Below are 23,824 nucleotides of genomic sequence, written 5' to 3'. Positions count from 1 at the left end.
TTTATAGTTGCAATGTTATATAAATTTTTTCCATATATATATATATATATATATATATATATATATATATATATATATATATATATATAAGCAAAAGTTCCTATACGCCCATGTGCGTACCGCTACAGTAAACTCCCAACGGCCCAGATCGAATCTGGGCCGATCTGACGGTTGTCTGAGAGTGTTTGAATTTTAATGTTTTTTCTACAAATTGGAATGATCTGAAATTTGGAGCATATGTACATCTTAGTGAGGTGCACCTAATAAAAATATAAAAAAAAAAATTCGAAAAAACAAATTAACCAAAATACTCCTGAAACTTTTCGGGGGTATTTTGGTCAATTTATTTCATGTAAAATATTTTTTTGATATTTTTCGTAGATTCGCCTATTTTTGATGAATACACGCTCCAAATTTCAGATCATTCCAATTTGTAAAAAAAAAAAATGAAAAATAAAACACAACCGGACATCTGTGATCGTCAGATTGGCCCAGATTCGTTCTGGGCCGTTCGGCGTTTACTATAGAGGAACACGAATCGACGTACCGAAGCATCTTCCATATATATATATATATATATATATATATATATATATATATATATATATCTTATAGGCATATAGCAATAGTATAAGTGAAGCCCCAAAATACGTAGCTAGAGGTATTTGTTTGATCTGAAATTTTTGACGTCTTTGAGTTAAAAAAAAAAAAGTGACTATGAGTTCTTGAAGACTTAGATCCACTGTCCACCAAATGGATGACTTACATTCAAGGAAAATGGCAGATTCATGTTCCCCTTTTGTTGGTGCAAAATATTTTTTTTTCATCGCCTAAATTAGATGTACATGTGTGCAAAACTTGGGGCCCAAAGGAACTGTACTTTACAAATTTTGTAAAGTACAAGACCCAAAATTTTGCGAGCATGTAGATCTCAACTAGGAGATGTAAAAAAAAGGTATAATGGGAGAACTCAAATGGACGGTGGATTTAGGCCTTCAAGAACTCAAAATATTTTTTCCTTTTCTTTTTTTAAATTGTTTAATTTAAAAAATAAATATGTACAAAAATTCAGACTAAACAAATCCCTCAAGCTATTTGTTGTCGAGCTTGGTTTACAACTATAACAAAAGTCCATTTGGGTTATAAAATCTTTGTCTTACATGTGAACACACTCAATGGTGTCCCCTCCCCCTATCCACAACATAGATTTGAACAGACCATCAAGACTGGATAGTCAACGGCCACTTCCCCATAAATGTGGTACCCCACCACCCTTCCATCACCAATACCAGTATACCACCTTAGTGGAGGTGGTGGTCAGGAGCAAGCAGTGGCTGTCAGGGTAATGGTAGCGGTAATGTTGGTTGCAGGGAGGTGGGATCGTGATCCTAAACCTCAAATATGCACTGTCCATCCAAATGAATGGTGAATAAGGGGAAGACAACATTGTTGAGTATCCACTGGCTGCGACATGCTATTAGGTGCTCCCCATATACCTAACGTGATTATCTATACAAGGCGCCCACAACATACTTAGAATCAATATATATATATCATAAATGTATTGAAAAATGACAGGGAAACCCCCCCCCCCCCCCCCCAAACCCTTGTGATAAATCACTTCCCTTGTGGAGTCTAAAATTGATTATAAATTCTTAGCTACGCTGGTTTAAAATATGGGTAGGAAAGTCATTGGGTTTGCCCGAGATAACTAAGTTCAGTCAATTTTTAACCATAAAACGCGATTAGAATAATTTTTTATTTTTTTGGTGGGGCATGGGGGAGGTTGGGTTCTAACTCAACAGTTTCAAAAATAGGAGAAGCAAAGAATTTTAATCAAAACTAGTTTCCTTGAATATCCTATGCTAGAGGTCCTATCATACTTGCATTTGTGCAATCCTATTGGGAGCTTCAGCTTCAGCTTCTGGTTATATATATATATATATATATATATATATATGGAAGAGACTACAAAACACCTAGGCGAAAATGAACAGTATTTTTGCCCATAGGCTCAGCACCATCAATTTTTTCAGACGGTGAGGATTAAAGATCGTAATGGAAATAGCATGTCCGTGACAGGATTTTTCACGCAAATTTGACACAAAAAATATACGGGGACCGTCACAGCCCCTATAGGTCCGTGGCGGTTTTTAGGTAAGTTGTCACGGACATAGCATTTCCATGACGGGGGGCGAAACACTGTAGCAATTTGTCTATAAGCATTTTTAAGACTTTTTCTATATATATATATATATATATATATATATATATATATATATATATATATATATATATATATATATATATATATATATATGGGATTGTATACAATGAGACCATTTACCTTAGGTACAAGGTGGTCACAATTCCCTTACAACCATTTGATGTGAAATTTGATAGCTTGGATGTGTCATGAAGTTCGAGAAAGTTTCTTTTGAAGTTTGAACTTGGTCAATGGAATAATTGCAACCACCCAACTTCACATCCAATGGTCAAGATTAATGTGACCACCTTGTATCAAAGATAAACATTCTATACTTTCCCTATATATATATATATATATAAAAGTTGGCATGGGCCCACTAGCCTATAACTACATATGAGTCCGACGAACCAGATTCAATCTGAACCGATCTAATGATCACGATTGTATTTTTTATTTGAATTTTAATTTTTTTTTATAAATCCAAATCACTTGAAATTTTGAGCGTGTATTCTTTAAAAATAGGAGAATCTAATAAAAATATCAAAAAAATAATTTGCACAAAATATATTAACCAAAATACCCCCAAAACTTTTCAAGGTATTTTGACCAATTTATATTTTGAAAATTATTTTTTTAATATTTTTATTAGACGCGCCTTGATGTGAAGAATAGACTCCAAAAATTTCATATGATTTGTATTTGTAGAAAAAAATTAAAAATGAAATACGAAATGAAGTTGCGAACATCAGATCAGCCCAGATTGAATCTGGGCATTTGGGCTCATATGTAGCTGTAGGCTAATGGGCCTACATCAGGTTTTTCCTATATATATATATATATATATATATATATATATATAGGGTGCGGTTTCTATAATGTTGCAACCTTAAACAATCCAATTAAGGCGCACCTTAAAATTTTATTATAACATGTAATTTTGTTGTAAAAAATACTTAGTATTATCTTAAAATCTATTTTCATACCTAATTAGAAAATTTAAAATTCCAAAAATGTTTAAAATCAAGTAGATCTATAAATATATGAAAATCTTGAAAATGGACGATCTAGATAATGTGTTGCAAGATGCACTATTTTCGGGACTCCAAAACCTTTTTTTTTCATATTCATGCATCTTGATGTCGAGATGATCGATTAGAGGGTTTTTTCAACATTAAAATAACATTTCGATAGATTTTTGAGGTGCATCTGTGATTCTACATTTTAAGGTTGCAACCTTCTATAAACTTTTCCCATATAAATATATATATATATTTGAAGCTATTAACTTTCGTATTAAGTAAGAGAGAAAATATACTGCTTCTACTAATAATGTTATATTTTCTTATAAATCACATTAACTACAATAAGCCTTCAAGATAAAATAAAAGAAATAGAACTTCAAACTCTGAATCAAGTTTACCCATGTTGTAAACGGGACATCTAAAGTCAATTAATTGAAACAATCTCAAAGTAGCCATGATATCTATGTTGATTGTTCTACTAAATACCACTTTCACACCCTATATGCCTCAAATGACTAACTTAAAAGGATGTCATTAAAATATCAACTGCATGTATTCCAAGGGATTATGAAAACACAGTGATGATTCAGTGTCATAGTACTACCAAATAAATCACAAAAAGATATTTTGGGATTCACTTCTTTCAAACATCAAGTAAAAGGAAAAACTATGTAGATTACAAGGAGAAAGCACCTGGTTTATATTTCCTGGGTATGGAGAAAATCCTGTTTCGTCATTCACATCTCCATCAGCATGTCCAGTAGCACGAAGTAAAGGATCAAGTTGATTGTACTCCACATTAATCACCATTGATCTCCCTAAAATTATAAAGCATGAAGTATTACATCGAGAGAATTGCGAAGTAACATAAATTTATAGATGTTCCAAGTGATCTAACTTAAGGAGAGCAGATGAAAGGTGAATTATTACATTGCTTAAAATATCTGAGTGGCTGCTATTAGTTAGAAAGGTCAGTTAAAGGAAAAAAACATAAATCTCAAATAAAAAAGAGTAAGGAAATTCATATAAGGATTAATTAAAAGCAAAACCCACATTAGTTTCTGTTTTTATTAATGTTATAAAATCTACAGTAAAGAAATTATTGTACTGATTGAAAAGAAAACCTATAGAAATCACATGAGATGTTTGTGTATCACATTTATGACAAGGAACACAATTCAGAGCATTAGGCATAAGTAGCATGTAGATACAACAAAAGTCTCAGTAGTTTAGATGGAAAAGATACAAGAAGCACATCGTCCTCAATACGAGAGAAAGGGAATGCTCCCAAAGGTTGACCAAGTATAAACTATGTGCAAACAGGACAAAAATGATACAAGAAAATAAGCAAATTGCAAAAGAATAAATGGAAACAGAGCACTACCCTCATGACTGTCTAACTAGGACCAATATTTTTGGGTAATTGACCACAGAGTATTTGTTAATACAGCATCAAACAAAGTTATTCTTATTGTTGCATATATGCATATAGTTGTATTCATCTGCCAAAAGTCCTCTTAGTCATAAATTCATAGCAATACATAGGAGAGACTTTAAATTAATTCATATCAAGGAAGAATTTTTCCTAAGTAATTGGAGGATAGCTCCTGGTTAACTATCCAGGTGGTTCTTTCTATGGGTTGAACCAATCTTTGAGAGATCAGTTTGACAAGTTCAGAAATGTAGTCAGCTCTATAAGGTTAAAAAATAGATATGCAGACATATTTATTCGAAGTCATCCCAAAAGAACTACACTCCATATATAGGATATGTAAATGACAGTGCCTATTAATTATGACATGCACCAAGCTAGGAGTTGAATATCTTTTCTAAAGAAAATTGTTTACATCATAGACTTTGGAAAGACAAAAAATTTTTCTGGGATAGGGTTGCAAGATTAAAATAAGGACATTCATTTTGGAAAGAGAACATAAAATGGATATATTCAAAGTCAACTGGTAATACAAAAGTTTGTGGATACACCTACTGACTCCAATTAACATCTGACTGATTTTGGGTATCTCAGTATAGCCGTAAGAAATAATGACATACAAGCACCAATTTGAGGGTGAGTGTTGATATACTCTTCCAAGGGTAAAATAAAAAATAATGTACGTACACACATACACACACACACAAAAAAAGAAGAAGAAGAAGAAAATAAAAGAAAAGAAAAGATGAACGTGCGCACATAATATACAAAATACATCCTCTAAGAAATGTTAACACATCATATGATAATATTTCGTTTGTATATAATAAAGTTAAGGACGCGGTTAGCATACGGGCCACGGACTCACATGTAGAAATGGGGGCCCATTAATAATTTCTTTTTGAAATAGAATTTGATCCTAATTTTCTTGAACCATTGATTTTACTTTATCTTTGGAGGACTCTTACTTGAGGGATAATTGTTTAGTGGACGGTGTAGCTCTCCAGCCCGCATAGTAATAGGTGTGGGCTTGGCCTCACCAAACAATTTTCTTAAAGTTAATCTTCTATATAAATTGCTTGACAATATGCAGTATACAGTACATGAAAGTATATACATTTATCTTCTATTTAAGGAAGACAATATCCAGGTACTTGCTGGGTGCAATGAACCCTCATCTTGCCAAGACAAATGCCTCCTACTTCAATCTGCCTTCACTTTAACTAAATTTTACATGCCAAACAAATCTAAGACCATAGATCAACTCAAAGTGAAAACCATCTTCAGTAACTAGAATAGAAGTCAAATATGAATTACCATCTTTATGAGTAAGCTTGGTAATTCCTCCAATTGCTTCTTTCGCTTTGCGAAGCACAGCAAGTGAATTTACATGATAGCCTTTAATGGAACTAACTCCCAATGAAGCTGGGATTGCCTGAAAAACAATCAAGAACATAGCACAGATATTATTAGAGATTTGGCTTGAAGCAAATGTATTTTTTATACGCTCACTTGAAAGGTAACTACACAACATGCGCAAATTGAACCTTAAAGAGTAACCCATTTGTATCTTGGAAGAACAAAACCCATTTTACACCTGCACTATGCCTGAGACACAATTAAACAAAGTCACATTCCCAAGATAAATCAATGTCCAATACAAAAAAGCATCTGTCACAATTTGCATCTTGAAAATCCAGTGGCTGGAATTAATGTTGTAAGTCAGAAAACTTACTTCAAAATATACAATTTAAATTAAAACTTAGGCAATTTAAGTAGTAATAATATCATAGCATAGCAGAAGCCTCTGATTATAAACATAAGAAGCAAATGATACTGATTAAAAAGAGCACACAAAGCAAGTTAATAACGAAGCCCTACCATGAGGTCAGCACACCACTAGAATAAAGTAGTGCATGCACATCACCATGGCCATGTGGCTTTGTCTGCCCAAGAACAAAGTACGTAAAAAAATAAAAATGCGTACAAATACAAATCAAGATCACAATCTTCTCAGAACATTATTCGCGTATCATACCTGGATTTTATATTTATCAGAAGGGTCTAAGGCAAGTCTAGCATCATTATCTCCTAAGCATGCTACCTTTTCCTGAAACAAGATTCAAAACTAACACCAGTAAATCTAAATGAATATTTAGATCGCATGATAAAATGACTGCTGAATTAACAAAAATTCAAGTTAATACCTGCTTAAGAAGTTTCACTTGAGTTTGCTGCATCCCAAAATAAGCATTTGATTCTAAAAGCTTCAAAGTTTGTGCATGTGTGTCATCTGAGGTCATAATGGCTAAGGGAATCTGAGATTGGCATTTGCCTACACATTAATAAATAACATTATTGGCAACACCTGAAGTAAATCTGTGAATGACATTTTTTATTAACAGGTAGCTAAGTAAATAAGTCTTCTAATGGAGGACATGTTTAGACAATAAGTTTCATCAGCAATCAAGTTTCATGTAAAATGCAAGATCATTTATGACATGCACCATCTTCTTCTTCTTCTTTTTTTTGATATGTATGTGACACAAGTAATCAATGAAGCTATCACGACGATGACAGTTGCATTTCAAATCGAAGTGTTTGCAGAGTGATGAATAAAAGACTAAAAATGAAAGTTATAAACAACAGGATAAGCATTTTTTTCCTTTATGCCAGAAATGACAACAGTTCAAAAATATCAAGTAATAATAAAGAAGTGTTGCATAAAGTGGACTCGCACCTGGTCCAGCACCATAGGTTCATCAGAATTAAATAGGAATCTATAGTAGGTTAAGAGTACTCTAGACATACCTTCTGCCATCCTAGAGCTGGCATTTTGCAAAGCCAATATTGCTTCTATATAATGTTGTAAGAAACAGGTCCCAGTTGTTGTTTCTGAAGGAAGAGCTAACTGTAATACATAAAATAAACTAAAATTAATCTTCCTTGATATCTGCATTAAAAGAATTGGACCTACAGTAACAACTCCAAGAGTGACCACTATTAGTATGAGCGGAAAAAAGAATTCATAAGAATGCCTTGAACAAAAAAGAGAAAGATACAGCGTACCACCCAGAAAACATTTGACCAATATGGATTAAGAGTAACAAATCAAGATCTTAAAATGTGCAGACGTTGAAAAATTTGGTCTAGCTAAATGAAAATGGACAAGGCATACCTTAATTCCCTTGTAACCAAGTCGCTCGCCAAGTCCTCCTGCGACTAGAACAAATGCTGTATTCCTTGCTTCTTTAATACCCGCCTCCTCAAATTTGATGAAAGTTTCATTCCCATATGTCAGAACCTCCCCTGATGGTACCTGCGAAGTAAATGGTCACAAATGAATCTTATGTCACCTTATAGACAATATCACTATTCAATACTTCTAATCCTTCATCCAGATTGGGCACCCAATAATGTTGTCAAGATATTCGTATGTGAATGTGGATTACTCTAGAAATATTTGAACTCTTTGTAATAATGAAACAAACCAAGACCTCCATGTAAAAATGATCAAGGGACGAATATGTTTGCATTGGTGGCTGTTGTATTGGTTACTGAGCAGCCACCAAAATCATATGACAATTACAACAGTCGACAATTTCAGAAAATTGTATAAATCAAAATATTACACATCGATTGTGAAAGAAAGAGCTAGTTAATTATGAAATAAAACATATAAATCAAGATATGACCTAATGGCAGCTCACGACATAGAGATGTGAGACGAAAGGAAAACGAATCAATTTTACTTACTGAAGGAGTAAAGCCATAATATGGATTTTTCCCAGCTTTCGAATCTGCTAGCAGTTTTCTAGCATTCCGGATGTAGGAGATCAAGCCTCCTGGATAGCTAGAATCAAGTTTCTCTACCTGCAGAAAATAGTTACTTTTAGAACAGAGCACTAGGTCAAAAAAAATATTTGAGACACTAGCATAGCAGAAGGAAACAATATCAGCATTTTATTTTGACGTAGAGCATCTGCCACCAGTTGATTAGTTCAAACAACGACAATAATCATACATAAGAAAATATAAAATACCAAAAAACTGAGAAAAGGCTACCAATCATGAAATCCACTCAGAAAGTAACCAGATCACGGTGAAAATGCTTCTATCAATGATAGAATCATAAAGAAAATAAGAAAGCCCCAGTCATAAAATGATGATAGATTGTCCAAAGAGGAACTAGATATTGGGGTCAATAATTTACTTTAACAGCCACATTATATATATATATATATATATATATAGGGAGTGGATTCTGTCAGCCCACGGGCTGACTGCTATAATGTTAGCCAATGGCCCAGATTCATTCTGGGTTGATCTGAGGGTTACAATCTCATTTCGTATTTCAATTTTAATTTTTTTCCACAAATCCAAATCACTTTAAATTTTAGGCGTTCATTCTTCTCATCAAGATGCACCTAATAAAAATATAAAAATAATAATAATTCGCAAAATGTAAATCTGCCAAAATACTCCTGAAATGTTTCAGGGGTATTTTGGTCAATTTATATTTTGTGAGTTATTTTTTTATATATTTTTATTAGATTCTTATATTTTTGAATAATAGATGCTCCAAATTTCAAGTAATTTGAATTTGTAGAAAAAAAAATGAAAATTCAAACATGAAATGAGGTCGTGACCGTCAGATCGGCCCATATTCAGTCTGGGCTATTGGCGGAAACTGTAGCTATCTGCCCGTGGGCTGACAGGATCTTTTCCCATATATATATATATATATATATATATAGAGAGAGAGAGAGAGAGAGAGAGAGAGAGAAATAAAGCCTTGCAAAAAATCAACCTTGAAAGTTTAAGAAGGCTAAATGCCTAAACTTGGGGGCTGATTGGGTCATTCAAGTTTCTGATAATCAATTCAACACAATAGGTGACCAACCCAGGAAATCTCAGTAATCAGTATTCCACCCATAATTTAGGTGGCAGGAAAAAAAAAGAAGTGGATTACTAAAATATTAAGAGGGCAATTCTGCCCCTTAAATCTCTTAATTTTCCTTGAGCATAAATTAATGTTTAATATTGGCACATTGCGAACAGACCTGCTTGACAAAGAGTTGTTTAGCTTCATCATCAACACCTGGCTCTGGCCAATGTGCAAAAAGGTGACCTTGGTTCTCTCCCATCAACATTTTTGCAAGTTCAATCTGTATCGGTAAAGAGAGACAAAAATTACAACCATCTAACCAGAAAAACAACAATAAAACACTTTGATATATAAGTCTCTTCCATGAACCTTTAATGCTTTTAAAGTAAATGCAATAACTTGATTTATCATTCTAAGATTGTTCAATAATCTTAGTATCCAACTGAACACATCCTCCCTAGTGACAAATCCACTCTATATTCAAGGTCAATTCAGAAATGAGAACAGGTAGAAACCCCTGTACTTGGATTGGAACAACAAATGACACAGAATTGGATGCATGGGGACCAATGTACAGTTTTGGAATATTTGTTGGGTCATTTTCTAGACTTTTGCTAATAGAACGGGATTCACTGGGTGTAACTACATAGATATGATGTCATCTTAGACAAAACATTCTAGGTATCATTAATACTACAAAAGCATTTTTGCAGCATGTACACAGGGAAGACATGCAGTGACTAATGCATTGGCAAGCTAACATCCACCTCCTCAAGATACAAATATTAAAAGCCATGGGAAAGGAAAGGGATGAGATTAATTCTCCAAGAAAGCATTAGGTGCATGCAATCTAAGGGCAGTACATGCTATCAAGGCCTCCAAATAACCACAAATGGTGAAACGGTCAGTGATAAATGCAATGAAACCATTGTCAGGAGTACAATATGACCTTCATTGTTAAGATGACAGGTACCCAAATGCATGTTTTCTGACTCCCGTATCTATAGACTCTACATAAATGACCACACCACATGTAACAAGTAATTGAGACCATGATTTGATGGTGGTAAGCAAAAGGTCTGATCAAAAGCCAATATACAAAAGAAAAGATTGCACATGTAATTAGTGTTATTCATTGATGTTAGCACAACACTAACTGAACACCCCACCCCCCCCCCCCAGCCAATAAAAGTAACGATACACCATATCATGCAATTTCCCACAAACGGCATGAGAAAAGAAGGACCTGGGTCGGGACTCGCTAGGGGCCCCAGCCCGAGTCAAGTCTGACAGACTCGGTTGAGTCCAAGCAAAACATAATAATAAATATTGGGAACTGGCCAGACTCCACCAGTTACCATGGGTTTGGTTCTAGACTCTGCAGGTTAAACGGAGTGAGTCTGAGTTGGACTTGTCACGTTTTGCCACACTGCTCACAAATGTTCCTTCATAAAATATATAAATGAACAATAAGCAGAAAAATGACTAATATAATATCCAACAATGGCCGTATGCATGTAACTATTTTGTTGCAATTAGTGTTCGGAATCCAATTAATTCATTTATGATATAGTAACCACTTTGAGGAGATGACTGAAATCGCAGGGAGCACTAACCTCATTACCTGGATGAATCAAACTTGTTGCAAGAATGGGCAATGTAAGAAAATGACTCAGTTATGACAGCCATAGGACAATCATTCCCTTCACAATGTTTACTTATCAATTGTAACAATGCAACAAATTTTGTTTCTCAAAAAAAAAGAAAAGGCTCTTTTTTTTTTCTTTTCTTATTATAACTTTCTTCAAAAAATAAAAATGCAACAAATTTTCAAATTAAGGACCTCATATGGCACACAGCATAAACTATCGAGGCAAATGATTTTGATCTTCTTAACGGTATCAGTGTAATACATGACGAACAATACTCTTATTCCCATCCTTTGCCGCCAATTTGAAGCATTGGTTCTCAACAACAAACATTTTTCTACCGATGAACTTTCTTTCTATATTTTATTTCTACCTATGAAATCTTTAATCATTTTGTATGAAGTAATATGCAACCATGATAAAAATGCATTTGATGCAATTGTGATAAAAATCAAAGGTGACATCCATCTATACTAGAGATACCACCAATATTTTACAATCAAGCGCATCAGCAGATAATTTAAAAAACGCTTCAAATACTGAAACAAATAAAACAACAACTAGTGGCACAGAACATTCAGATGCCATATTACATGAAACACAATAGCAATAAGTCAAAGCAAACCGATCCCATCTCAGTACGAAATCATATGCACAATGTACCAATCCATGACTAAGAAGAAAGAATCCAGAAAACCTTCAAACCCAAGTACCAGAAAAGGGAAAAGCCGACTGCTAGCTATCTCAATCTCTATAGTAAGTAGAATTCTTGCTTACTCAGCTTGAATAAAACCCATCAACAAAATGTTCATGAAAAGAGCAAGAACTTAGTTCATGAAGGAGGGGAAAGGCCACAGAAGACTGTGAGATACGAGAGCCTCAATCCATTCACAATATTGGCAAAAACACCCTATAGGATTTACAGCCAAAATCATTGACGAGTACTCTGCCACAGTATAAGTGATTTGAGATCTCAAAATAATGACCCTATCTTCAATCGTCACAAAAATGATGAGACGAAAATTTTTCCCCAAAAAGATTACTTGCAAATTAAGAATCGGAACGCAGTCCTGCTTAAAGAATTTACATTTTTACAGTGACATATAGTTTGGTGTTGGGATCAAAACCTCAAATAACCACGTTAAGATTAAGATAGCACACAAATATTTAAAAGAAAACCCAATTGGATCATCTCTCTACGCTGAGAAAATGCTAGAGAAGCAAAATTTAAACTCCCAGTGGCATGCAATTGAAGCTACGACGACCCAATTACCTGATCTCCAGAAAGAAGGGCAAGATTCTTCTGCAAATTGGGTGGCGCCCAACCGTTATCTGATGATCCTTCATCGATCTTCAACTTAGCCAGCTCTTCTGAAGCTGTTCCCGCCATTGATGTGATTCTCTCTCTCTCCAAATTGGATTGTATATCAAAATTGGATGGATACTGCAAATTCAACTTCAAAGTACGTGAACGAATCAGGTCATCCATGATTAGCAAAAACAAAGAAAACAACTAACACCATCATCAAAAAATGAAATTTTGATTGAAAAAAAAAACCAACAAAAATTCAAAATTGAGGATGCATTGACATCTTCAGTTGATACCAAATAAACCCAAGAACCGAAAAAAGATATCTTCACGCGTGCTCACAGTTGTTGCGAAGTTTCAGATCCAGGGGAAAGAAGGAGGAATTGCTTAAACCTTCACAAATGAGTCAAGATTCAATTCGGTGATCCAGTGATAAACAAATGGAAACACTATCAAATTTAAGTAATGAGGGGTTGGAGAGATGTGCTACAATAACCATAAATAAAATAAAATTATGTCACAGCATTTGTCCAGCAAGAGAGAGACCATAAACTAATTGACTACACACCCAACAAGAGAGAGAGAACCTCCAAACAACCATAATTGTACATACCCAACAAGGGAAAGACACCAAAAAAACATCTAATTTAGAGATAGAGAGGATGAACCCAAAGATGTCATATTTAGAGAGAGAGGGGTTTCCAAAGATTTCAAACTTGGAGGAGGGAGAAAACCTACCAGGTCTACTTCCTCACCCAATCAGTTGGAGAGCAAAAGAGCAGCAATGATTTTTTTTTTGCTTAAAATTGAAGCAGATAATGAATAGTGGTATGGAGACGCTGAGTGAGGGGAAACTGGTAAACTCCGTACGTCCTGTAACTAATCCCGATATTTGCTTGTTCTCATAATGAAAAATATTTTGGTTTGATAGGTCTCCAGCCCTATCAAAATATAAGTAAAGCGTTGCTTCATAATTCATCAAAAATTGTAATTCAAGCATTGAAAAAAATTTACAACTATCCTCTCGGCTTGAACTAGTTGTGAAAAAAAAAATAATTCAGATTTTAAGTTCTAAAAGATTGTATATTATCATCTAGACCGTCCATTTCATCTTAAGATTATATGTTTATATATCCACGAAATGTGCATCATTTTTTTAGTTTTAAATTTTATTATCATGGTTGGAAATTGATTTAGATGGATCTTGGAGGTTTCTATAGTCAAAAGAGTTTTTTAGATTAAGATTTGAAATGAGGTTTTATTTTGTTTTTTTTTGTAAGAATTATGTTTATATAAATGTATTATTTATCGTCAAACGTCCGTTAAGATTCTCGTACGAAAGTTTGAAGTTAAAGAGAGAGAAGAGTTTTTCTTGAACGTAGAGAGAGACTTTTTTGTTTTGTATAGAGGGCAAGACTTTACTGGAGGTATATGCCAAGGTATAAACTTTAAAATTGAAGGGCGAAGTTCTCATGGGGCACGTGAGGGCACACCTCTAAATTTTGCTTGGAGACATACTTTGAGCGTTGTAATCGGTGTTCGCAATATAGACCGTTAACGGGTAGTGGCCAGTTTTGATTTGGTGGGCTTTGGTGATCCGGCGAGATATTTTAATAAAAATTTTAAAATATATAAAATATCAAAAAATGAGGGATTTGTTTGTAATATATTTTTAAATATTTTTTTATTGTTTTGCAAAGATTGAAAAGTGTTTGGTATGAATATTTATTTTTACATTCTCGTATCTCTTTACAAATTTAAAAAATACCCCTAGGCATAGATGGTTTTTTTAAAATATGTTGTTCAATAACCTTCAATTTTATTTAGATGTGTTTTTTTTAATCATACTTTAATAATTTTTTAGATTATTTGCATTTTTTAACAACAATTTGGCCTCCCGAGACTTGTCTGGTTAGGCTAGTTTACCGATAGATCATAATGGCTAGTTTTCGAAACCGATTCCATTTTCAAACACTGGTTGGAATTCTTATGATAGTTATAATAACTTACTTTTATCTCTAGTATAAATCTAAAATTTGAAATATTACTAATATGCATGCGATATTCGATATTAATCATTGAAATATATTTATCATCGAAAAATCTTATCAATAAAAACATGGTATTAGAGATCATTGATTTTATCCTCACAACTGAATAATTTTATTAAATAATTATGGATTTGATATTAAATAATTTTATCAATAATTATAGTTGCGACTCGGAAATCGCAAATAGTGGATTGTATCAGCTAAAAAATCGGAAATTGTCCGGTTCTAGAGAGAACCGGACGATTCTGTACAGTGACTCGCCGATTCACTGTACGGAATCAGCGAGTCCGAACAGTGAATCGGCGAGTCCTGTACCAATTTTTTTTTTTTTTTTGTTGTAATCCATGATAGATTTTTTTGTAATACTTGATCGATTTTTTTGTAATCCATGATTGAATTGTTTTTGTTTTTTTGTAATCCATGATCGAATTTTTTGTAATCCATGATCAAAATGTTTGTTTTTTTTTTCTTGTAATCCATGATCGAATTTTTTGTTTTTTGTTTTTTTTTTGTAACCCATGATAGAATTTTTTGTAATCCATGATCGAATGTTTTGTAATACATGATCGAAATGTTTGTTTTTTTTTTGTAATCTATGATCGAAATGTTTGTTTTTTTTTTTGTAATCCATGATTGAATTTTTTGTTTTTTGCTTTTTTTGTACCCATGATAGAGTTTTTTGTAATCCATGATTGAATTTTTTGTAATCCATGATCGAATTGTTTTTTTTTTTTTTTTGCAATCCACGATTGAATTTTTTGTTTTTTTTTGTTTGTTTTTTTTTGCAATCCATGATCGAATTTTATGTAATCCATGATCGAATTTTATGTAATCCATGATCGAATTTTTTGTAATCCATGATTGAATTTTTTGAAAATTTGTAATTTTTTTTTTTAATCCATGATTGAATTTTTTTTTGTAATCCATGATAGAATTTTTGGAAAATTTGTGATTTTTTTTTTTAATCCATGATCAAATTTTTTTTTGTAATCCATGATAGAATTTTTTGAAAATTTGTGATTTTTTTTTTTAATCCATGATCGATTTTTTTGAAAATTTGTTATTGTTTTTTTAATCCATATTATTCAAAGAGAAAATGAGGGAGATGATGATTCTGAGGCCACCCTATCCCAGCCATATTATTCACATATCGAGTCCCAACAGCAACAGTGTAGGGATGAGCACGACAGTGCAGGTGAGCATGAAGGAATGACAATCTTCGGGGATTTTAGATTAGGAACACAACAAAACACTAACACTCAGGGATTTGAGAATAGTCAGACGCCTGCTAATATCGATGATTTGTTTTTGGATCGAATCAATGAATTGTTAAACAAATTCAATCAATGGCACCAGCGTGACCAAGAAGAACAATAACGTCGTCTATCATTTTATTTTTAGATCATATGTTACTAATTTTATGCTTTATTGTTGTCCATGTATGTTGATATACTTATTCCATGATAATTATATGTTTATCCTTTTGTGTGATGTAAATTAAATGCTGAATGGCGGTTCATGCAGGGAAAGAACATATCAATATTCGCATATTCATTCAAAAACATGAAAATTCTTAATGGAGTACCCTCATTTCTTATTGAATTCCTAAAAAACAATATTTATAATGAATTTTAATAATTTTTTCGGATTTTTTTTAAGCTTTATTCTGACCGATTTACTCGATTTCCGATCCGGATCGCTGATTCGCCGATCCAAATCGGTTTTTTGGAAGCCCGATCCGGGTCACCGATCCTTTTTTTAAACCATTGCTTTTAATAAATATTTGCAAGAAGCTGAGAAGAATAGAATTTCTTTAAAACCATGAAATAAAAAATTAATTAAAATACACTAAAATAAGATTAGAGGGAGACCAAAAAATTTTAAATGCTATTTTAAATGGAGGAATCAAGACAGACATAGTTCAGATGAAAAATATTGATAGAAAGCTAGAGGAGATCGGATCAAAATTTATAATTGAAAAATAAAAATTACTCAAGTATCTAAAAAATACTTATATATACTTAATCATGTATTCTTTGTTAAAAATATAATATTATAATTATAAACCTAATCTAAGGTTAGAATAGGCATAATACATTTAAAATATAAAAAGTCATAATTAAAATACATATAAAGGGAAAAATTGTAATGAAAATAAATTGATACATAATTTAATATAAGAATAATAAAAGAAAAAACAACATTTTTTTTAGCATTCATGATTAATGGGCCTTACCTAAAAAGATAAAAGTAACTTATACCGAAAAACAAAAAATAATAGGGAAAATATATCCATACCCCTTATTATTGTAGATTTTATTTCTTCTAAACCTGAGCTAATTTAAACTTGCTTTTTTAGGTCAAACAAATCTAAAAAAAATGCCTTTTCTAAAAACCATCATCCCTTTCTCCTCTTTCCTTTCATGTGTTTCTCTCTCCCCATCTGCGACACCCATATTTTCTCTCTCCTTGCCAAACCTATCTCTCTAATTCCCCATTTTTTCTCCTCGTGTCTCTCACTCTGTTACTCCCCCAACTCTTTTTCTCTCCCGGTGATGGAGAAATTGCAAAACCCAACCAGGATCAATTTGATAGACAAATTACATAATCCAATTTGGCTGCAAACCCATATGAAACCTCCGATTTAACTGTGAACCCACCCATCTCAAAGTGCAAAATATATGTTTTGGGAACCTTTGAAAGCTCAAAAAATGTCTTTTGAGAACTATATCTATACTGGTTCTTGACAATATTTACTTATGTCCATTGAAGCTTTGTGATCCATCTATGTTCTTCATATAATTTTAAATATTTATTTTGTAGATAAAGGGTTAGGTGTGAAGAGAGAGTGGGAGACAGGGGGAGAGAAAAAGAATAGGAAATACAGAAAGAAAGAGAGGATAAAGAGAGAAAAAATAAGGGAAAATATAAGAGAAGAGAGAGAGGGGGGTTTGAAGATGGGGTGAGAGAGATCAGGAAGAGGGCACATGAAGAGAGAGCGTAAGAGACCGACATAAAAAAAATGGAGAATACAGAAAGAGAGAGAGGACTCAGAGAGAAAAAATAGTAGAATACAGAAAGAAAGAGAGAGACGATTGGGAGAGAAAAAATAGGGGAATACAGAGAGAGAGAGAGAGAGGGCCTTGAGAGATGGGAAGAGAAAGAACGGGAAGAGAGAGAAGGGTTAAAAAAAATGCATTTTTGTAAGTTTGACAAGAGGAGAGAGAGACCTTGGAAGAGAGAGAAAGAGAGAAGTTTTGGGTTTATAGGTGAAGAGAGAGAAATGATTGGATTTAAAAAGAGTATGTCTTTATCTTATTTGTTTAGGTTAAAAAATAGCTTTAAAGTGACCAAGGGGTTAGAAGATATCTTTTGAATCTTTGAGTTCATCAAAATAAAACTTTGGGTTCATCAAAAAATGAAACTTAAAAATAGAAGATATGGAGATATTTTTCCAAAATAATACTTCTCAATAGAGAGATCAAACAAGACATAATCTATTTAGAAAATAGGCAAGAGAAAACTAGAAGAGAGAGTAATATAAATAAATAAGAGATATTTACCAAGGGAGAGATTGAGAGAGAGATTTAAGTATATAGAGATGAATAAGAGAGAAGAGAGACTACATGAGAGAAAATGTTTTTCTTAAAGAGAAATAGGGAGAGAGAGATTGAGAGAGAGATAAGTGAGAAAGGAGAGAGGTTACTAGAGAGATTTAAGGAGGCAGTTATAATATGGAAAGACATTAATTATGTGTTACATAAGACAAAAATAAGGGGAGAGAGTAAATTAAATAGAGAGGGGAGAGAAATATGAGATGTAGTGAGAGTAAATCAAATAGAAAGACATCATACTGAAAATGAGTTACATATAAACATCATACTAAAAAAAGCATATTTATGTCTTTCTATGCATGTAGGAGGAAGAAAGAAATAGAGAAGAGATGTAGGAAAGAGATAGGGAAAGATAGTAAATTAAAATAGAGATAGAGACAAAAATTGAAATGTCAAAAATGTAATAAAGAAAAAAAAGAAGACACTAGGCATGATAATAAGATGGGTGCTCCGCTCGCTTTATATATAACTAGTTGAATTAACATAAAATTTAAAATTAATTGTCGAAGAGTGATCAAATGTTCAATGACCAAAGATATCTACTAGGCAATCGTTTGACGTTAGATGGTAAAAAGTGCAAAAGTTGTTTTTCTTAATTATTATTTCTTTCAACCTTTTTAAAACCAGCCATTGAAGTTTCTCAATTATTTACTCGAACCTGACCCGATTTACTATTTGGGTCCAAGATTTGGACCCAACTCGACCTGCCAGGTCCAAATCTTGGAACCATACCTAGATCCGGACTGGGGTCAGGCCATTGGGTCTTGGGTCGAGTCGGGGTAAATTCTCAACTCTAGTTGTTGATGAAACATTAGTACTTATATATGTTATCTAAAAGTATATTAGTTTAGAAGATTTTTACATGTGATAACAACATCAAGCATCAAATAAAAAGTACACAATTTTCATTACATTAAAATTTCAAAAATAACATATAAAATTTTTGGAACATGAAATTTATTAGCAATTATGAGATGTCATATCAGGTACTCTAAAGAAAATGATTCTCACAATAAGATTGTGAACCAAAAATATATATAGAGTAGGTGATTGTGAAATTCAAATAAAATAACTACATACCTTCAAGTAGAACAATCTCACTCTAATGCTTGTTCTACTATGCATATGGAAGGAGTATTATTTGAAAATTTAATGAAAAATATGACAACTTACCTCAAAAGATGAATATGTTCATTGAGATTCAAAGACTAGAGAGAGTAATTTTACAAAAAAATATTATAATTACAAGACATAGGGTCTGAGGTCAACCCACTAGCTGCCAGCTATAGTAAATACCCAACTGCCTGGATTGAATATGAACAGATATAATGATCATGATTGCATTTCGTATTTGAATTTTAATATTATTATTTTTACAATTCCAAACAGTTTCAAATTTTGATGGTTTACTCTTGAAAAATAAGGGAACCTAATAAAAATATTAAAAAAAAAATTTATAAAAAATAAAATTGATCAAAATACCCTTAAAATTATAGGAGTACATTGGTCAATTTATTTTTATGAATGAATTTTTAAATATTTTTATTAGGTGTACCTTGATGAGAAGAATGGACGACCATCAGATTGGTTGAGATTTTATCTGGGCCTTTGGATTTATATCATTCCATCAGCCAGTGGGCGGACTTGATCTTTTCTCATTACAACAATATGAACATAGAGAACAATAAAAATTAATACAAAAAAGAAAAAAAAAAAAATTTATAGAAAAACTTATACATACCGTATTCAAATAATGTAAAATAATTAATTAATGAACGAAGTAAAAAATATCAACGAATGATGCTAAAGGAAATAGTTAAACCCTATATAAATCTACTTTACATATATGGGTGATCGACGCTTGGTCTCTAGAATTCTTGGATTCTTATCTCCGTCCATACTTCACAATTTACATACAATGAAAAGCAAAGCTACTTGCCCCATAAGTTTAATATGTAATAAAAAAAAAATTATTTATTCCCTTGGATGACACAAATGGAAATTTTAGAAAAAAAATTCTTAAATTTACCCTACGCATGGGTTTTCTTCTTTATGTACACTCGTATGCTCTGAAAGTAATATCCTATATTCAATGATACATAAGATAAAAGAATGTGTCATGTTCATTTAAAATTAGAAAGAACCCATAGATGTTCACCCAAACAAATCTTCAATGATCTTAGACAAATCTTCAATGATATATCTCCTTGATTTTCTCTCCATCTCCTTCTCACATACTTCTCTCTCTCCCTTAAGTCTATTTTCTTCTTTGATATTTTCTATTTTTTCTCTCTCTATCTCTCTCCCTGATGAACTTTCTCTCCCAATATCCTCTCCAAGTCTTTCTCACCCTTAAAGATAGGGATTTAGATACCCTGGGTTTCTCTCTCTACCCTATAAATGGGAAGCTATCTATCCCCATAACTTTTCCTCTCTCTCCCTTCTCTTAAATATAGTAAATATATTTCTCTCTCTCAAATATTAGTTTCTTGTATTAAAATAGAGGCATTCTATATCCCTCTCCCTCATAAAAAGCAGTCTTTTTAAAGTGAGAATGTATCCTACAATCGTTATAGAAATAATGCTCCTTCTTATCTTCGCCACATATATCTATCCTTTAACTTTGTCTTAATAATATAGTAGAGAAAAAATGGAAAGCTACCTATCCATGTGATTCTCTCTACCCCTTCTCTTAACTATGATAAGCATATTTCTCTCTCTCTCTCTCTCTCTCTTTCTCTCTCTCTCTCTCTCAATATTATTTTCTTATACTAAAATAGGGTGAATACTCTCCCTCTCCCTCCTAAAATAGGTCCATAATCATGCTCTCCAAGATGAGAATGTATCGTACAATCTTTATAGAATTAGGGCCTCTTCTTATTTTCACGATATGTGTCCACCCGTCAACTCTTGCTTAATAATGTAGTATAGATAGATATAACACATCAAATGGATCTATAGGCACCTGAAAATGTTGAAAATATACGATCTCATAACTTGTTATAAAATGTATTATTTAAAAAAATTGAAACTCCATCATGAGAAGACTCTCTTCTAGAGGATCTTTAAGGTGCACTTTACTTCAATGATATAAGGTTGATCCCTTATGTAAAATTTTTCCTTGAAAATAAGAAGCTAAAAGATTATATGCTCTGAGGCTCTTTCTTTCTGTCTCTCTTATTATGGAAACAAAACCTTTGCGTCTCCTCATACATCCAACATCAATCTTACAGATGGGAATGGTGCTTCCACTATACCTCAAAATAAATGGTGGAAAAATAAATTAAATTTTTTTTTTTTTTTTTTTAAGAATTAAAATTTTCAAATTCAAAAGCACAATGAGAATTGAGATCAATAAATCTCAAAATTTTGGATCCAAAATCCATCTTAAAGACGGTTTTTGTGGGGGATCGCACATCTACATGTGAGTCGTCTGACTCAGCAAACACTGCCTTTTTCTATTAGGCACGGTTTCTATGCGGCCAGCCCGCATATTGTAGAAATGCGGGCTTGGCAATAAATATAATTTTTAGATATAATTTGATAGTAATTGTTAATGAACATATAATCTTTAACATGGCATCATGAAAATAAAAAAAATAATTGAAAACTATAAATAATAATTATATTAACCGTTAGTTACACTTGTTTTTAGATGGACTACCTATTTGTAACCATCTTTAAGATGGATGCTTTATATCTCTGGACCGCATACTGTAGAAATGTGATCCAGCCCGCATGAAACAATTTTCATTTTCTATTTCTTGCTCTTTTGGATTTCTTAAATAATGATAAAAAAAAAAAATTATTATTTTTGGGTAATTATTGTGTAAAAATTATTTTTGAATTAAAAATAGTTCTAATAGTTCATATCTTTGAGTGAAGTCCTTTTTTGCTATCAATTTTTTTTTTTTTTCCTCAAAATGCCTCCAATACTTGAAGTACCAAAACCCATTTGAAATTCTTTTGAGAAGTTAGTTTGATATAAAGTACAGGAGGACTGACTTCTCTGCAATAATATGGTCCGACACTGCAAGGGCAAGACTCGCTTCCGACAAGTTTTCTGTCAAAAAGAAAACTAACAAGAGAACACAAAGGACCCTAATATTCATTGGGATTATTTTCAATATTAAGAAATAGGATTTTTAACGTTAATCCATTATTCTTTAAGGGTGGCCGCCTATTCACTGTTTACCTACATCTTCCCTCCAAAATCCATTTTATTGTCAATCGGCCTTGATAATCTCGACCATATTGACTATGAATATGAATAAATAAATTTATAGAAACCCCCTAATTTGTACTTCCTAGGCATCCTCTTCTCCTGTGTTTTTTATACCACGCTACTAACCTTTACACTATTTTTTTTTGCAACCATTCTAAGTAAAAAAGTTAATTTATTTGGTTAAAAATACCTCATTTTAACCTATGTTTCCAAAACACGATGCCCAACATGTCTTGGTCTGGCATAATGTCAGACCGACTTGTATCAGACCAACATAAGTTGAATATAGAGTGGATCTAGCACAAAAAATGTGTCTGTTCAGCTTTGTACAAGTTGTGCCAATCCGGCTAAAAAATGTGTCAGACCGGCACAAGTTGAATATAGAGCCGGTCATGTACAAAAAATGTGTTGGATAGGCTCTGTACAAGTGTCGGTCCAGCGCAACGGACTTAGAGAGAAAGTGGGAACTGTGGCAAAAAAGAGGATATTTTGGTATAAAAAAGAGTCAATTTTTGTACTTGAGGTGGGTTGCAAAAACAAAAACACTATTTGGTTAATAGTGTGGCATCAAAAGTGTTGAGGGAATACCTCGAGGGTACAAATTAGGGAGTATCTATAATTTTATCAAAAAATTAACTTTAAAAATGATATTTATTGAATCTTTTTAGAGTTGTGAAAAGATGGATCTATTGTTGTTAACAATTTAAGATGTGTTTTACATTCTAGATTCAAGTCAAGGGACTCACAACAGAGGAACTCATGGTGGACTTCTCCCATTTCGAATGTTATCCAAGTAAGAACAGAACATTAAATGTGGCATTATGGCGACGACTTTTGCATGTGCTCTTGAAAATAGATCTTAATATCATATTCACCCTAAACCCCTTATCATTTAGGGCACATTTGTTTTGCATAAAATATTTCACGTAAAAAAATTCCCTTAGGTAGGTGTGGGATTTTCACACCAATTGGTTTCATTGCGTCTTTTCACACTAATTGACAACTAATTGGTGTGAAATAGATCTTAATATCATATTCGCCTTAAACTCCTTGTCATTTAGGCACATTTGTTTTGCATAAAATATTTCACGTAAAAGAATTTCATCATGTGTTAGGTGTGAGATTTCGCATTAATTGATTTCAATGCATCTTTTCACACCAATTAGCGGCTAAGTGGTGTGAAAATATTCCCACACTTAACAACGTAATGAATTTTTTCACATGAAAACATTTCTCAAAAAATATTTTCTCGCAAACCAAATGTGCTCTTAATATCACCGGCCTTACATTCTCTCTAGTATCCCTAAATTCACTATTTTTTAAAGTAACATGCATCTCTCTTATATAATTTTCATTTTTCCCTAATGACAAGTGCCCACCCCACCTGATACACTAAAAGCCCATCATGTTCTTTCTAGTAATAGG

The 23,824-nt window shown here is 32.8% G+C and overlaps 1 protein-coding gene across 9 annotated transcripts in view; it reads right to left on the bottom strand.

The window, feature by feature from the left end:
• Window positions 1–13,614, bottom strand: part of USP (UDP-sugar pyrophosphorylase) — a 29,894-nt gene extending 16,280 nt beyond the window's left edge. Inside the window, exons 1-13 of one of the 9 annotated variants that reach the window (XM_020661720.2) lie at window positions 13,248–13,614; window positions 12,852–12,902; window positions 12,474–12,656; window positions 9,727–9,831; window positions 8,420–8,536; window positions 7,842–7,982; window positions 7,475–7,574; window positions 6,871–6,998; window positions 6,702–6,773; window positions 6,545–6,609; window positions 6,211–6,271; window positions 5,981–6,098; window positions 3,925–4,049 (exon numbers count right to left, since the gene is read on the bottom strand). In XM_020661720.2, the coding sequence (XP_020517379.1) occupies window positions 3,925–4,049; window positions 5,981–6,098; window positions 6,211–6,271; window positions 6,545–6,609; window positions 6,702–6,773; window positions 6,871–6,998; window positions 7,475–7,574; window positions 7,842–7,982; window positions 8,420–8,536; window positions 9,727–9,831; window positions 12,474–12,590 (1,149 nt within the window). In that variant the 5' untranslated portion in view covers window positions 12,591–12,656; window positions 12,852–12,902; window positions 13,248–13,614. The other 8 variants (XM_020661718.2, XM_020661721.2, XM_088852374.1 and 5 more) reach the window with 8 other exon arrangements.
• Between the last annotated feature and the right edge of the window lie 10,210 nt (window positions 13,615–23,824).

The sequence above is a fragment of the Amborella trichopoda genome, chromosome 11, assembly GCF_054954075.1.
Source record: "Amborella trichopoda isolate Santa Cruz 75 chromosome 11, AtrichopodaSantaCruz75HAP2 v2.0, whole genome shotgun sequence".
Taxonomy (NCBI): Eukaryota; Viridiplantae; Streptophyta; class Magnoliopsida; order Amborellales; family Amborellaceae; genus Amborella; species Amborella trichopoda.
The sequence above is the reverse complement of the archived record's forward strand: the minus strand, read 5'-3'. Positions and strand labels throughout refer to the sequence as shown.